At 47.5% G+C, this 16,114-nt stretch overlaps 3 protein-coding genes across 10 annotated transcripts in view; 1 reads left to right on the top strand and 2 right to left on the bottom strand.

Moving 5' to 3' along the window:
• Nucleotides 1–1,135: 1,135 nt before the first annotated feature.
• On the bottom strand, nt 1,136–10,003 carry LOC117005518 (sperm acrosome-associated protein 9-like). 2 transcript variants are annotated; one of them, XM_033077163.1, is made up of 4 exons: nt 9,974–10,003; nt 5,490–5,645; nt 3,117–3,319; nt 1,136–2,574 (listed from the first exon to the last, which is right to left on the bottom strand). In XM_033077163.1, the coding sequence occupies exons 2-4, from the start codon at nt 5,631–5,633 to the stop codon at nt 2,235–2,237; spliced, it is 687 nt and encodes a 228-aa protein (XP_032933054.1). In that variant the 5' UTR covers nt 5,634–5,645; nt 9,974–10,003; the 3' UTR covers nt 1,136–2,234. The 2 variants fall into 2 exon arrangements, with proteins under 2 accessions (XP_032933054.1, XP_032933053.1); XM_033077162.1 differs by lacking the exon at nt 9,974–10,003 and adding an exon at nt 6,260–6,347.
• AK8 (adenylate kinase 8) overlaps nt 6,569–16,114 on the top strand; it is a 69,297-nt gene continuing 59,751 nt past the window's right edge. For 2 of the 6 annotated variants that reach the window (XM_033077154.2, XM_033077157.2), the window contains exons 1-2: nt 10,173–10,342; nt 12,723–12,807. In XM_033077154.2, the coding sequence (XP_032933045.1) occupies nt 10,250–10,342; nt 12,723–12,807 (178 nt within the window). In that variant the 5' untranslated portion in view covers nt 10,173–10,249. Of the gene's footprint in view, nt 6,593–10,172; nt 10,343–12,722; nt 12,808–16,114 lie in introns of those variants that run through there. The other 4 variants (XM_033077153.2, XM_033077152.2, XM_033077158.2 and 1 more) reach the window with 4 other exon arrangements.
• LOC117005517 (sperm acrosome-associated protein 9-like) lies at nt 6,602–10,061 on the bottom strand. 2 transcript variants are annotated; one of them, XM_033077161.2, is made up of 5 exons: nt 9,974–10,061; nt 9,165–9,326; nt 8,128–8,330; nt 7,446–7,584; nt 6,602–7,331 (listed from the first exon to the last, which is right to left on the bottom strand). In XM_033077161.2, exons 2-5 carry the CDS (start codon nt 9,306–9,308, stop codon nt 7,245–7,247), a joined length of 573 nt encoding a protein of 190 aa, XP_032933052.1. In that variant the 5' UTR covers nt 9,309–9,326; nt 9,974–10,061; the 3' UTR covers nt 6,602–7,244. The 2 variants fall into 2 exon arrangements, with proteins under 2 accessions (XP_032933052.1, XP_032933051.1); XM_033077160.2 differs by having other exon boundaries at nt 6,602–7,584.

Below are 16,114 nucleotides of genomic sequence, written 5' to 3'. Positions count from 1 at the left end.
TTTACATCCTGTTTATGTAAATTCTTCAAACAGCTTGATTTGTTGTAGAGGAAAACAATTCTTGCTGTATCTTTTTGTCTTTTGAAGTGTCCATCCACTCTGGAAGAGGAGAACTTGTATGGAAATTAAGTAATTTGTCTGGATGTTTTTGTGAGACTTAAATCTGCAGTTTTCCAACAGATTCTGGTCTTGTCATTATCAAACCTCAGACTGCAAGTTTAATGCATTCATTTTTCTGCTTGGGTCTTAAAATTTTGGCTGCATGACACTGACAGAAAGGATAGGGCTAGGCTAGAAATTATTACTGAGATTTGGAACTGTTTCTTGTGTGTATGAATCTTATTAAAATTTGGGAACTTTTTTGTTTGTATCACCTTGGTCAAGTGCAAAATGACAACTGCACTGGAGTTTTGAGCAGTGATGGACTGGCTTTGGTGGGACTGTTCTGACAAACCATTTGTGCTGTGCTCATCCCTGGAAGCTGAAAGTGAGCTACAAACTGGAGGATCATTCTGGTCTTCTCACAGCCTGTGTGTTCAAATTTAAACCATAGGACAGGGCCAAGAAGGTTGGAAACAAGATCTGGGAACAGCATCTCTTGTGTCCCTGACACTTGTCACCATTCAGTCCTCACAGCTTGTCCTGAAAAACCTTCCAAGACAGCAACTGTCACTGGACACTTGTCTGCACCATGGAACACAACGGGGCAGCTGCCACAGCTTGGACTCTTCAGCCTGAAGCTGCCTCTGCACCAGGGATCTCAAGTGAAGCCAGAGGGTGACGGTGACATTCCACTGGCTGTGGCCCCAGTAGTGCCCAGGAGTTGCTCTGTGACCCTCTGTTCCCATTTGGAGTTCACCAAGGTTCAGTTCAGTTGGATCAAATCTCCCTAAAAATAGGGCTTTACTCCAGACTGGGTGGGTGCATTGCAGTGCAAGTGGATAGGGGAAAGGAAAAAAGTGCAAAACTATGTGAGGAATAAAAATGCTCCTGAAAATACTTTCCATTTTATCTGAGCTGTCATTCCTTCCTATGCCCTTCCTCTGTATTAATTCTCCCTTTTGTCTTTAGCTTCTTGTTGGCAAAAACTGGTGATTTTAAGGCAAAAGCTTCTCACAGAAAACTGAGCCCAGTATGCAAGGGGCAATTGTTTATTCAGGAGTGTCTTCAGCAGGAAGTAAAGAGCAGGAGGTGATTTGTCTGTGGGAGGGGAAAAGAGCAGTCAGACTTAGGGAGGACACTGATTTAGGAAGGGCTGTAGGGTCTGAACTCGTGCTCACCCCATGCTCTGTATTTTGAGCCCATGGAACATCATGGGCCTCCTCTTAGGTGGGACATCTGGCCTAACCTAATGCTAACCTTGCCTTGAAACAGGGAAAGCACAGGCAGTTGAAGCTGCAGTTTGAACAGGAACCATTTGAACATGATACTTCCACCACATCCCACATGAATCACATAGACTGGAAATGGCTTTTATTTGTACAGATCTGAGGAGCACAGGGGGCTCCATGTTTGGCTATAGTCAGTGCAGACAAACTAAGGGCAAAATTAACTCTGCTCTCCTTTAAATCCCCAGGTCTGACAGCACAGGAGTCAAGTAGGTGTGAGGGGTTTCTGTGGTGTGAGGAGCTGCAGGAGGCTGCAGAAGAGCACAGCTGAAGAACACTGGCCGCTTGAGCCAGTGCAGGTAAGGGAGACATTCTTAGCATCCTGTAAACAGGGATTGTGTGGTCCAGTTTACCAAATTATTTCCATGGGGGTGAGGGAATTTGAGAGACAATTCTAAATGTTGAAGACGTTTCTAATCCATAATGCCAGGCCTTTGCTGCTCTGCATCACATCCTTCACGCAGGCAGGTTCCTCACCCCACTGGCTGAGGCAGGTGGGAGATGTTCCTCAGAAAGAAGGCTGAGAAAATGTAAAATCCTATTTCAAGTAAGTTGTCCAAGAGTCATGTCAGAGAGATTAGAACCTGATGAGTCCTGAGTGTTCCCTGCTCCCAGTGCAGTGCTGGCCCCAGGGAGCAGCTGTAGCTACAGCTCCTTCTGTGGGGATATGAGGAGCAGAGTGGAAATCTCGGCAAGGGAAAGCAAATGCATCTGTCACAGGCTGGCTGCAGGGCAGCTCTTCAGAAAGTGGACTCAGGATGGATGTCTAGTGTTCAGTTCATTGTGTTTAATCAACCAGGTGGTTAAAGGTGGTGAGCAGATGATGCAGGAGCTTTGACCCATCCTTTAATAGGGGTGTTTCCCTGGTGGCTTCCAGGGAGCCTTTTGTTGAGGACGTTGATTTGCAGCTAGGTGTTTCTGGAAATCTTTTTCCTGCAATTGTACAGTATCTTTGTTACTAATGGAGGTCTGAACTGCAAAGTCCCCAGTAGGTGGAGTTTGGGAAATGGGTGTCTCCTTCTTTGTTGTGGCATGTCCACGACTCACAACATACAGCACGTTCCGCTTAGTGTAGGTTATCCACTCCTTCATAGTGTCTATCACGATGGGGATGAGGCTCACCACCCCTCCATAACGATTCTTTGCTTCCTCTAAGCTCAGGTGGTTCACAACACCATGGGGGTAGCTGTGGGACAGAGGGAAACAATTGGCAGAGGAGTCCCAGCACTGCAACCCTGGGAGCCTCCCTCAGACCCCCAAGGGAAGAGCAGGATTGCACAGGCAGCCATTTCCCAAAAACTGAAAAGCAGGGATAGAATTGCACATGGATATATGAGTCTTGACAAAAACCACTCTGGCATAGATCTGGAAGTCTTGGAGAGGACACAGAGACACATTCCCTGCAGAAATGAGCTCTGTGCTGAGGAGCAGCAGGAGGAAGGAGCAGGTCCCCTGCCTGAGCACTGCACAGACCTCAGGGCGCTCACCTGCCCTGCCATGCACCAGGAAATGGATGCACAAACAAACCAGCACTCTGTTTGTGGATGGACACTGGCAGTGTTTTCCCAACAGCTGCAACAGGAAGGTGGGCAGCACCTTGTGGCCTCACTAAAGCCAGGAAGGTGCTGTGACACAGCTGGTGGAGAAGCCAGGTGGGAAGGTGCAGTGCCATCCCCCAGCACCAACAGCCAAATCCCACGAGCTGAGCTGAGCTGAGGAGGCACCTACGTGGCTCGCAGGGCAGTGAAGTCGTTGCTGTCATTAAGGAGCACTTTGCACTTCTCCAGAAGGCCATTGGTCACACTGTCCCCAGGGTGCACCTTCTCCAGCTTCGGGCACAGGTTGCGGAGATCGTTGCAGATGGAGATGAACATGTTGAGGATGCGCCTGTCTGTGGAGTTGTAACAGTGGTGGTCCTTGTAGCACTGCACCTGCACAGGGGGAAAAGCAGAGGGCAGTGATGTTTAAGTGCATTGAACTTGTGCTGCAAAGCTGCTCAAGGTTAGTGAGGAGAAGCAGCTTTCTCTCATGTCTCTCAGGTGATGTTTGTCTGTCATTGCTCAGGCTGGGGAAAGCTGGAGTAAGGGATCTGTCCATCAGCACACTGAGCCTGCCTCACCCTTCGAGGTGCAGGAGTGCCACAGCCAAACCCAGCTGTGCTGGCAGCACTGCAGGAACAGGCTCAGTCACTCTGGGGTGTCTGCCTGCACCCTCTGCCCCTGCCACAGCTGCCTGGGCAGAGCAGGGTGGGAAGCGAGGGCAGCCACCAAACTGGGAATGGTTTGGAGTGATGAGTTTGCATCTTGCATCCTCCTTATTTGGCACATGGCTGCAAACTCAACCCATTCTACCCTAATTGCCCAGGCTAGCCTGTTAGAGAAATGCTATTCTCTGCTTGCCCTGAGCAGTTGTGTTACTCAGAGTGATGGCATTGCATGGAAATGTTATGCCAAGGCATTAATTATCTTCTCCAAAGATATCATAGACTCTTCAAAATATAAAATTCTGAGTGGCTGGTTAGCAGCCAGAGCTGGGCTCCAACACCTCCAGTGCTTTCTGGAAGATTCCAAGACCAGAGTGAAGGAGCTGTTCCAACATGGATGCAGGCTCTGCTTACAGAAGATCCATGGAATGTGCTTGGCCAAATTCTCAGCAGGTTTGTAAGAAAAATAAAAAATGGCTCCTAAGGGTCCATTCCCACTACAGATTCCTCCTTCCACAATGTTTGCTGAGTGCTGTGTCCTTGTGAGTGACAGGATTTTTTATTGCTGCTTTGAGCAGAAATAATCCTAAGGAGAGTATCAATGTAGCCTGGATGTTCACCAGTGGGATAACAAGACTTGTTGTCAACATATACAACAGAGAGTTTATGCACCTGAGTGGCCTGGATGGGGACCCAGGCCTACAGGAACAACTTGCAAGGGCTGTCCAGCTCTGTGTCTGCTGCTTTTATTCTTCTGCCCTCCCATGGCAAGTGAAAAATAGGGAGAATGGCACTGTGTTAAAATGGGGGCCTGCTTTTGTCTGCAGTGAAGTTTCTTGGGTAGGGGTTTAGCTTCTGCTCACTGCATCCCCAGGGTGTGCTGCACCAACTGCTCCCTGTCCTTCCCACTAATTTGCTCTTTTCCCTTTCCCACACTTCCCTCAGGGAGACAGTTTGCCCCCAAGTCCCTGTGGGGTGCCACAGAGGAGGCCATGGATCCATGGAATTCTGAGGTCAACACCCACCAAATTTCACCCCCAGCACAAGCAGCCCTTCCACCTCTGCCAGCAAGCACCACTGAAATACCAGTGCTTCTGAAAACAGCACAATGTTACACAACATCTCAATGGGGAAAAAAAGTGCCTCAGTGCAGTGTCTGTCACAATCCTCTTCAAGGCAATGAGCAAAGCCCTTTTATTAAAAAGGCAACCCTTGGAATAGACAATCAACTCCTTCTGTGTCTGAATCCTGACAGCAGCCTGGCTGTCACTCTGCCTTTGGCATCCATCTGGGTTTTGTGCCCAAGTTCTCCTGTCTCAAATCCCCAGTTCAAGTTGTATTTAGATTTTTCTTTCCCCCTCTGTCTCCAGGTGGTCTAAGTTGTATTCTAAGTACACCATGCTATAAAAATTCCAGGACAATTCACTTAACAGCCCAGAAAACCCCTTGCCCACTTGGGACTTTCAGCCCTCAATCCATCATCCTCGCTCTCTAACACAGCCATTATTTTTAATAAGCACTATAGAAGGATACAGCAGCACCAGTACCAGGGGACAGAGCCAGGCATGCTGGTTCCTGTGAGTTGAGGATTACAGATTCCTTGTGTGGCTGGGGAAGGAGCCTTGGTTTGATTGTTTCCTTGTACCCTTGTGTTTCTGGCTGTGCCTCAGCAGTGTTAAACTAAACCACCAAGTGCTGCTGAGCCATGAGATTCCTTCTGAGTCCCTCAGCTGCTTCTCTCCCCACATCTTCAGTTATACACAAACGGTACTGGAGAGCTTTTGTCCATCTTCACTTCAACAAAAACATTTCTTCATCCCTGAGCTGGCTCCAGGTGCATGTCCCTGTGCTCTCCCTGTTCTTATGGGCAGGGAGCATTGGTGCTGAATAATTTGTACCTGGACTATGGATGACACAGGTTTGATCAAATCATGGGCTTCCTCCCGGGTGTGTTCCAGTGCTCTGATAAATGTGAACTGCTGCTGCTGGAAGAGCTTGTAGTTCTCCTCAATCTTTCTTAGACTTTCCACTACCTCATCCATGTTTACTTATTTCTAGACGTGGTAGTGAAAAGGAGAGAAAGGAGACAATGTTAGAAATTATGCAGTTCTACATCTCGCCTGAGCTGGAATTGTGTCGATTAGTGAAAAACATATGGGGAGAAAAAATGGGAAAAGCAAAAGGCAGGAAAAAGAGATGTATTGTGTGGAAGGCCTGCAGTCCCAGAGCCCCAAGCAGTAAGTCAAGGAGTTGGTAATGATGCTGCAACAAGAGGCAGAGAAGCCCGAGGGGAGCGCTGACAATCAGATGCCATAAACCCGAGCGGGTGTGTTGTAAAGATAATGCGGCAATGCATCAACCGCCGGGGCCGGGGGAGCCGGGGCTTCTCTTAGGGCTGTAAAGGCACGGCCCCAGCGGCTCCCGCACTCTGCCGTTACCGGCAGCCGCCCGGAGCTCTCCCGTTAACGCCGCAGCGCTCGGAGCCGGGGCCGCGGCGGAGCTGCCCCTCGTCACGGGGCTGACCGGGAGCTGCGGCCGGAGCCGAAGCTCTCGGGGCGGCCTCGCCCGCAGTCCCGACCCTGCCTGACCCCCCAGCGCCGCCGGGACCCCGCGCTGCGGGCGGCTGTGGCCGCCCCGCTCCCGGCCCGGCCAGCCCTGCGGCTCCTACCGGCCGGTGGGCGGGCGGCGGCGGTGTGGCAGCTCCCCAGGTGGAACGGGGCTGTGCGGAGCAGCGGCCGCTCAGCGCTGACTGCGGGTTCTCAGCTCCGCCGTTGCCGCGGCAACCGTCGCCGCTCGATGACGTCACCCCGCTGCCGCTGAAGCCAAGGAGGCGCTGGCCCCGCCCCCGAGCTCAGCGGGGCCGTTTCCCGTCGCGCGGTGATGACGCCTCTGTAGCAACGCGTCGCGTTGCTGGGGCGGCCATGGCGGAGGCCCCAATGGAGGATCAGGCCCGGCCGTGGCCACCTAGGCAGAGGAGCGGGGGCTCTTCCAGCTCCTGCAGGTGAACGCGGAGCCCCCGCCAGCCCCTCCGCGGCGCGGGGTGACCGGGCGGTGCCGGCGGAGGCCGGGAGGTGTCCCTGTTCGAGTTGTAGATAAAGGTGGTGCGCGGGTGTCCGTGTGTGGAAAGTTTGTCCTGTACATAGGGATTGTGTGGTCCAGCTTAACAAAGTATTTACATGGGGGTGAGGGAATTTTAGAGACAATTCTAAATGTCGAAGACCTTTCTAATCCATAATGCCAGGCCTTTGCTGCTCTGCATCACATCCTTCACGCAGGCAGGTTCCTCACCCCACTGGCTGTGGCAGAGAGGGGATGTTCCTCAGAAGGCTGAGAAAATGTAAAATCTTACTTCAAGTAACTTGTCCAAGAGTCATGTCAGAGAGATTAGAACCTGATGAGTCCTGAGTGTTCCCTGCTCCCAGTGCAGTGCTGGCCCCAGGGAGCAGCTGTAGCTGCAGCTCCTTCTGTGGGGATATGAGGAGCAGAGTGGAAATCTCGGCAAGGGAAAGCAAATGCATCTGTCACAGGCTGGCTGCAGGGCAGCTCTTCAGAAAGTGGACTCAGGATGGATGTCTAGTGTTCAGTTCATTGTGTTTAATCAGCCAGGTGGTTAAAGGTAGTGAGCAGATGATGCAGGAGCATTGATCTGTTCTTTAGTAGGGGTGTTTGCCTGGTGTCTTCCAGGGAGCTTGTTTTTTCAAACGTGGATCTTCATACTTGCACTTGGAGCATTCTCTCTCCTGCAATTTTACAGTATTTTTGTTACTAATGGAGGTCTGAACTGTAAGGTCCACAGCAGGTGGAGTTTGGGAAATGGGTGTCTCCTGCTTTGTTGTGGCATGTCCATGACTCACGTTAGGCAGCAGGTGTTTGTTGGTGTAGGATATCCACTCCCTCATGGTGTCTATCACGATGGGGATCAGGCTCACCACTCCTGCGTAACAATCCGTTGCTTCGGCCAAGCTCAGGTAGTTCACAACACCATGGGGGTAGCTGTGGGACAGAGGGAAACAATTGGCAGAGGAGTCCCAGCACTGCAACCCTGCAAGCCTCCCTTAGACCCCCAAAGGAACAGAAAGATTGCACAGGCAGCCATCTCCCAAGAACAGAAAAGCAGGGATAGAATTGCACATGGATATATGAGTCCTGACAAAAACCCACCCTGAGATATATCTAGAAGTCTTGGAGAGGACACAGAGACATTTGTCCTGCAGAAATGAGCTCTGTGCTGAGGAGCAGCAGGAGGAAGGAACAGGTCCCCTGCCTGAGCACTGCACAGACCTCAGGGCGCTCACCTGCCCTGCCATGCACCAGGAAATGGATGCACAAACAAACCAGCACTCTGTTTGTGGATGGACACTGGCAGTGTTTTCCCAACAGCTGCAGCAGGAACGTGGGCAGCACCTTGTGGCCTCACTAAAGCCAGGAAGGTGCTGTGACACAGCTGGTGGAGAAGCCAGGTGGGAATGTGCAGTGCCATCCCCAAGCACCAACAGCCAAATCCCACGAGCTGAGCTGAGCTGAGCAGGCACCTACGTGGCTCGAAGGTCAGTGAAGTCGTTGCTGTCATTAAGGAGCACTTTGCACTTCTCCAGAAGGCCATTGGTCACACTGTCCCCAGGGTGCACCTTCTCCAGCTTCTGGCACAGGTTGCGGAGATCGTTGCAGATGGAGATGAACATGTTGAGGACGTGCCTGTCTCTGGAATTGTAACAGTGGTGGTCCTTGTAGCACTCTACCTGCACAGGAGAAAAATACCAGTGCTTGTAAAAACAGCATAATGTTACACAACATCTCAATGTCAAAAAATGCCTCAGTGCAGTGTCTGCCACAATCCTCTTCGAGGCAACGGGCAGACCCTTCTGTTAGAAAGGCAACCCTTGGAATAGAGAACCAACTTATTTTGTGTCTGAATCCTGACAGCAGCCTGGCTGTCACTCTGCCTTTGGCATCCATCTGGGTTTTGTGCCCAGGTTCTCCCATCTCAAATCCCCAGTTCAGGTTGTATTTAGATTTTTCTTTTCCCCTCTGTCTCCAGGTGGTCTAAGTTGTATTCTAAGTACACCATGCTATAAAAATTCCAGAACAATTCACTTAACAGCCCAGAAAACCCCTTTCCCACTTGGGACATTCATCCCTCAATCCATCATCCTCACTCTCTAACACAGCCATTATTTTTAATAAGCACTATAGAAGGATACAGCACCACCAGTACCAGGGGACAGAGCCAGGCAAGCTGGTTCCTACGAGTTGAGGATTACAGATTCCATGTGTGGCTGGGGAAGGAGCCTTGGTTTGATTGTTTCCTTGTACCCTTGTGTTTCTGGCTGTGCCTCAGCAGTGTTAAACTAAACCACCAAGTGCTGCTGAGCCATGAGATTCCTTCTGAGTCCCTCAGCTGCTTCTCTCCCCACGTCTTCAGTTATACACAAACAGTACTGGAGAGCTGTTGTCCATTTTCATTCACTTCAACAAAAACATTTCTTCATCCCTGAGCTGGCTCCAGGTGCGTGTCCTTTCTGTTTCTGGCTGTGCCTCAGCAGGGTTAAACTATTGTGTTGAATAATTTTTACCTGATTAATGGATGACACAGGTCTGACCAGATCATTGGCTTCCAAACGACTGAGTTTCAGTGCTTTGACAAATGTCATCTGCTGCTGCTGGAAGAGCTTGTAGTTCTGCTCGATCTTTCCTAGGGTTTCCACTACCTCATCCATGTTTAGTTATTTCTTGATCTGGGGGTGAAAAGGAGAGAAAGGAAACAATTTTAGAAATTATGCAATTCTATGTCTCACCTGACTTGGAATTGTGGATAGTGGAAAACTTACAAAAAAACCCAAAACCAAAAAAAACCAACATAAAATAAAACCCCAACAAAACCAGAAAAAGGCAGGAAAAAGAGATGTATTGTGTGGAAGGCCTGCAGTCCCAGAGCCCCAAGCACTAAGTCAAGGAGTTGGTAATGATGCTGCAACAAGAGGCAGAGAAGCCCGAGGGGAGCGCTGACAATCAGATGCCATAAACCCGAGCGGGTGTGTTGTAAAGATAATGCGGCAATGCATCAAGCGCCGGGGCCGGGGGAGCCGGGGCTTCTCTTAGGGCTGTAAAGGCACGGCCCCAGCGGCTCCCGCACTCTGCCGTTACCGGCAGCCGCCCGGAGCTCTCCCGTTAACGCCGCAGCGCTCGGAGCCGGGGCCGCGGCGGAGCTGCCCCTCGTCACGGGGCTGACCGGGAGCTGCGGCCGGAGCCGAAGCTCTCGGGGCGGCCTCGCCCGCAGCCCCGACCCTGCCTGAGCCCCCAGGCTCTTGGCGCCGCCGGGACCCCGCGCTGCGGGTGGCTGTGGCCGCCCCTCTCCCGGCCCGGCCAGCCCTGCGGCTCCTACCGGCCGGTGGGCGGGCGGCGGCGGTGTGGCAGCTCCCCAGGTGGAACGGGGCTGTGCGGAGCAGCGGCCGCTCAGCGCTGACTGCGGGTTCTCAGCTCCGCCGTTGCCGCGGCAACCGCGCCGCCGTGGCCCCGGCAACCGTCGCCTCTCGATGACGTCACCCCGCTGCGGCTGAAGCCAAGGAGGCGCTGGCCCCGCCCCCGGGCGCAGCGGGGCCGTTTCCCGTCGCGCGGTGATGACGCCTCTGTAGCAACGCGTCGCGTTGCTGGGGCGGCCATGGCGGAGGCCCCAATGGAGGACCAGGCCCGGCCGTGGCCGCCGCCCGCGGGCGCCTACGCGGAGGAGCGGGGGCTCTTCCAGCTCCTGCAGGTGAACGCGGAGCCCCCGGCAGCCCCTCCGCCGCGTGGGGTGACCGGGCGGGGCCGGGGAGGCCGGGAGGTGCCCCGGTGCGGGCTCCTGTGGAAGGTGATGGGCGGGTGTCCCTGTGTGGGAAGCGGCCGTGGGCTCTCTCAGTCAGTTATTTTAATTAGCAGTTGCTGGGATTTATCCATGTCATTTGATTTTTGGAAGAAGTGCCAGCCCGTGGAAGGATGGAGTCGGTGAAAGGCGAGGCAGGATAAACAGGGACAATGATAAATTGATGCGGGAAGAACGCTTGGAAGGTTTTGCCGAGGCTGAGCCGGGGCTGTCACCGCCTGCTGATCATCCCCCGCTCAAACCCTTCCCCCGCCTTCCGCTTGTGGCTCCTCGGGGGTGTCAAAAATAAAAGGAGAAAAATGCACTTGTGGTGTCGTTGTGATTTCGGTACATGCAAGGCTGGTTTCCCTGCTTTAGAGAAGGGGGGGTTTGTTCTGGAAATTCGGGAAAAGCAGTTGTGTCGTGCGTGGGGAGGTTTGTGCGAAGAACTAAATATCGTGGTGCTTTTCTGATAGGAGAACTTGCTGGAGACCTTCCCCTGTGTGCTGCTCTTAACTCTTAAAAAGTCCTTTTCACTCACTCAGAGCTCACTGAAATGCACACACATTTTATTTCTTTTCTATTTCTTTTCTATTTCTTTTCTATTTCTTTTCTATTTCCTTTCCTATTTCTTTTCTATTTCTTTTCTATTTCTTTTCTATTTCTTTTTTATTTCTTTTTTATTTCTTTTTTTTCCCTTTTTTTTCTTTTTTTTTGTGCTCTCATTTCTTTTGCCTCTGTTTATTGTGACTAGCACAGCATCATATTTGTGATTTTTTAATGAAATACTGTGTTTTGTAAGCCACAAGGCATTGAATGCAGCTGCAGGGACTCATATTACATAAAATGTTTGTAGGATTTACTCAGGGTCATGTTTTTGAGCTTCAGTTGTTATGGAGCAAAGTAATGACACAAGCACAGCTTGAAATTGTTGTGCTAAAACATTTACAAACCACAAAATGTATAAACTGAGACCCAAAATACAAAACTCCCCCCGAGTGTTACAGAACAACTTTTGTGAAATTAAACTGAATTTAGCAGAATTGGATAAAGTTAAGGGTTTGGGCAAGAAACAGTGCCAGTGTCAATCATTGAATATTTTTGAATTATAATAAACCCAGATTTTCTGAGGTTTTTTATTTATAAAAGTGCTGGTAAGTGTAGTGCAAAATCCAGATTACTTAGTTTGAATAAATGTTGCTGGAAAGTAATAATTTTGAAATTAACTTCCAATAAAATTACAAATTTCATCATTTATGCTCTGTGCTACCCAGACCTTGATGCCTCTGAGCTTGCACGATCAGCAGTTTATAAACAGAATTGAGTGTTTAAATTATTCTAATGAAGTGGATGAAGTAGAAAAGGAAAATAGGCCACTCTAATAAAAGACAATCAATTGGTGAGGATATAAAATTTCATAGACCAGATGGACTTTATGGAATTTACTTGCAAATATTAAAGTGTTATGGCTGCTTTTGAGAAACGTCTCTTCCAGCGCGAGCATTTCTGCAGCTCGTCTAAATTAGAGCATTAGTTCTGTTTGATGTTTAGCTCTAATTACAGAACTGATGGCTGTGCTGGAATATCTTACTAGGAAATGTCTGGATTTCTCAGGGCTGTTCTTTTTCCTGCCCGTGAAGCCCAAATCCTCCCTGAAACCAGTGCAGGATCCCCACTGCTATGGGTGGGAGCTGAAACAAGGCCCCGTAGAACCTCAAGGGTTTTACATAAAAACAGACCAAAACCAGACATTCAAGGCAAGCTTTAAGCCTTTTTTTATTCTTTTTTCCCCCTCCTTCTCATGCAGGAGGAAAGGCTGGTACAGGTGTGAAATGTGCCATTTCTGTGGGTTGTGTTTTCCACAGCACTTGTCCATTCTGTACTCCTTCAGTCAGGAATTTGTGGGAATGTGCTAGAGAAGGGTCCTTTTGTCCTGCAGAAATACAAATTCAAGTTAACTCTGGTTTTCAAACTCCTTGTATGGTTTTCATGTCAGTGCTGCCTCAACCATTTTCAACCCCAGGCTGCTCAAGTCAAACCTTTCTGGTCCATATGTACCATAAATAAACCGAAGCAAATAGGTTGGAGGGGTTTTTTTACTGGCAGTTTTCTAACCATCTTCAGTTTTTCAGCATCTAAAATAGGATCTGAAGTCTCAATTTTGTCTGTGAAAGAAAATAAATAAGCATTTATAAGCTGTTTAGAATCCTCATTGTAACATTGCTGTAAAAATGCAAGATATCACGACTGCAGAGCTGTGTTAAATTTTCCTCTTTGTCCTATTTATTTCCAGAACATGCTTGAAGAGCTATTAATTCATAAACCAGATGATCCCATTGAGTTCATGATAAACCACTTAAAGCAAAACAATGATGATGGTAAGTGAAAATGGAGACACCAGAAATAGTTCAATTCCTGATTTGTAAACAGCTGTTGGGAGCTGCGCTGCTGTTGGCAGGTGATGGATCAAACTTTTCAGGCTGAGTCTTGGGGAGGGGGGAAACAAAAAAAAAAAAAAGAACATTTTTGAATAGTTACAGGCAAGATGCTTTTAATTTCTTTTTTTAGTGGTAATCTAATAAGAAATGCACTTTAACAGTTATAACAATGAAACCCTCTAAGGGAATAACAAAGAGTTCTGGTGTATCAATTATTAATGCCTTCTGTGCCCCATCTGATATTTCCTGTTGTCTTTAAGCTCACTAATTACTCCTTTTGTCAGGTGTAAATTTGGGTTCCTATTCTACCTGGGCTGGCAGATTCTCTGCTTTTTGATTAGTTTGTTACTCACTGCTGTTAATGACTTCCACAGCTCAGTGGCATCTCAGCTGAAGGAACAGTGAGTGTGTCTGCTCCTCTGTGTAACAAAACCTGGTAAATTGAATGGGAAGTCTGTATTGTGCACAATAAAAGCATGTACCCTCAATCAAATTATTTGATTTACAAACTGTTCACCCTTAGGCAGATTATATTTGGGTATGCACAACTGAAGTGTAATTTTTGTTCTGCGTGAGCTGTCAGGGAGAGCTGGTGTCATGGAGCTTTGATGTTTCTTTAAAACCAGAGTAAACCATTGTGAAAGTTCTGCTGCAGCATCAATGAAATCATTATCACTGGAGGTGCTGTGAGCTTTTAGTGGTGCTGATCAGATGGATGTTGATTGAAATGCTGCTAAATACATTAAAGGGAAAGAAAATCAAATCCTGCAAATTGTGCCCAGCCTTTTCTGGTGCTGGCAGCGTGAATAATCAATCTGGTTTGTAGACCCATGGAAAATATGTGAAAGAATTTCCTGCAGTTTGATAGAATGCTGATAAAATTTCTTCACATTTGAGTAACATTTGTCCTGAAGCCTCACAGTATTATTTTAACAGAATTAGGCAGGTTTCCATCTCGTGATTTCCGTACTCAGAGGCTAAAGATAGAACTACAGCAGTTGTTTGTCAAGGGGAAAATGCTGTTTGCTTTTGGTCTGGAAAGCCCTGTAAAGGAAGGAGAGGAACTCAATTAAAATTAAAGCCTAAATGTTGTTTTAAGAATAAATTATATGGAAAATAATGTAACAGAAATGTGTAGCAGAGTTGATTTTACTTTTTGATCATGGTGGAAGGTGCTGACTATTTAGAAGAGAAAAAAACCTGATTAGAGCCATCAGTAAAGCGATGAATTTTCATGATCTTGCCTTGCCTAGACAGTTTTAGCCCTAGAGAAAATTTCAAACAGAGATGTGTGGAAAAGAAGCATTGCATCTATCCCAGGTGAGAAGTTAGAAAACCCTTTTAATTAATAATAGGATCTAAGGTACTTTTAAAAATATAAACAAGTCTAATGGTGATTATAGCTTACAACTGCCTTGAAAATCTTGTAGGTCAAATGTGTGGCAAAGTGTTTGTGCTTAGAATTCCATGCTATTGTTCTTTCATGTGTTCCTTCTAAAAACCTTCAAGGGCCACATGAAGACTGATAATTCTTTCATATTCAAAGTTGCAAGTTTTCTACAGAGTATCTTGGTTTGTGCTAATGAAAAATGGCTTTCAGGGTCATTGGCATTTCTCTGAGTTCCTCCTTGACACTCAAACCTCTGAAGGAATGTAAAAAAGTTCTGCAAGAATGTTCAGTGTGTACCCTGTGCTTCTCCTCATTGGCAAAAGATTTCTCTGACAAGTGAAGCAAATTTCATTATATTAGTATTAATTACAGAATGTTTTGGATTTAAATGGAGCTCTGTGAGTCCAGCTGTTCTTTTGTGTTATTCCAAGATTCATTTTGTTGTTGCTAAAATCATTGTTGAATGTTAAAACTTGCTTTACTTGGACGAGTAAATCCCATAACATCTCATCAAGACCAAATACAGAATTAAATATGATTTGTTACTGTAGAAAAAGGCATTTCCCAGAATTTCCTGGCTTCATTTAGCTGCTGGTTTGGAGCTGCAGTTTTATTTGTTGATTGGAGGGGTTAAACATTACACCCAGTGGTGTCCTGGTTGTGCCCCTGTGTCATTTGTTTGGGGAGCACGCTTCAGAGCAGTCCTACAAGTGTGCAAATGAGTAAATCAGTGAATTACACTGCCCCATCTGCTGCCAGCCACTAAGCAGAGAGAAAACCAGATTTAGTACAAAGTGAGCATTTACAGTAGCCCTGGGCAATATTAAAGCATGAGATGGTGTATATAATGGTATGTTTCGTTTTTTATCAAACGTTTGTCCAAGAAAGCTGTGTATTAAAGCTTCAATACCTAAGGGCTTTCTTGTGAATTTTAAATCATGCTCCTAGTTAAACCTCAAAAGGATCTGTGGATGGAAAGGTTTTTTGATTTTCTTTGAAGTGGTTTGAAGAAGTTGATTAGTGTTGGCACCCAAGCACTCTTTTATGACGCTGTTTATAAATAATTCCTAAGTACCGGGCTGGAGTTTCAAGGTGTTAGTTTTTAAAAAAACCCTAGGATTTAATCACATTACATTTGAAAGAAATTAGGTGATAAAAACAGCTGATGTATCCTTTTAAAGTATTTTTCTACATTGTGTACTAGTTCTGTTGCACTTGCAAGAACCAATAAGGGGGGAGTTGTTCTTAAACCTTCCAAGTCAGATAACTTTGTAAAGATGAATCTGTAATTTGGGTTTCATGTATGTTTAAAAATTGCACCTGCCCAATAACTGCTAAGTGCATGGAAGGCCTCATGAAAATACATTTCACATCCTTTCCTGTCTGTTACCATCAGACACGATCTCCCTTGGTTATCGAGAGCTGAGGAGGTTTTTGGGTGAGTGGATCCCTCCTCTGCTCTGACCTGTGTTACTCCCAGTAAATACTAACCAGTCCCTCCTGCACAGACTCTGATTTGGGTTTTTTTTTCCCTGAGGTATAGGGGGAAAAAACATCAAAGCTGTTAATAAAAAATGACAGTTCAAGGGATTGAAGCCCAAGGTATATTTATGGAGAAAGTTCCAAATACTTTCCTAAGAGGGACTCCATTTTCTCTTGTTTGTCTTGCCTCTAATTCATTCCCAAAGAAGCTCAGGGCAGTAATGCCTATTGTGTTGTGTGTGTGCATTGGATTAAGAATTCCTCAGAACTGGGATGCATTTTTTGCACCTTGCCCCCTTCATGGAAAGAAGGACGTGCAGCAAGAAACACAAGAAACAGAAATGAGGAAAATTACTTTAAATGGTGACTGGAAAA

Source organism: Catharus ustulatus, chromosome 21 (genome assembly GCF_009819885.2).
Source record: "Catharus ustulatus isolate bCatUst1 chromosome 21, bCatUst1.pri.v2, whole genome shotgun sequence".
NCBI lineage: Eukaryota > Metazoa > Chordata > Aves > Passeriformes > Turdidae > Catharus > Catharus ustulatus.
Note: the sequence above shows the minus strand (reverse complement) of the source record. Positions and strands in the feature narration are given on the sequence as shown.

Bases quoted from the DNA above. Each gene is read 5' to 3' on its own strand.
- LOC117005518 (XM_033077163.1), bottom strand. From the start codon at position 5,633: ATGGATGAGGTAGTGGAAAGTCTAAGAAAGATTGAGGAGAACTACAAG. The intron at 3,320-5,489 runs GTACAAATTATT...CCCCCTGTGCAG, and splicing joins CTGTGTCATCCATAGTCCAG to GTGCAGTGCTACAAGGACCA. The intron at 2,575-3,116 runs GTAGGTGCCTCC...TCTGTCCCACAG, and splicing joins TTCACTGCCCTGCGAGCCAC to CTACCCCCATGGTGTTGTGA.
- LOC117005517 (XM_033077160.2), bottom strand. From the start codon at position 9,308: ATGGATGAGGTAGTGGAAACCCTAGGAAAGATCGAGCAGAACTACAAG. The intron at 8,331-9,164 runs GTAAAAATTATT...TCTCCTGTGCAG, and splicing joins CTGTGTCATCCATTAATCAG to GTAGAGTGCTACAAGGACCA. The intron at 7,585-8,127 runs GTAGGTGCCTGC...TCTGTCCCACAG, and splicing joins TTCACTGACCTTCGAGCCAC to CTACCCCCATGGTGTTGTGA.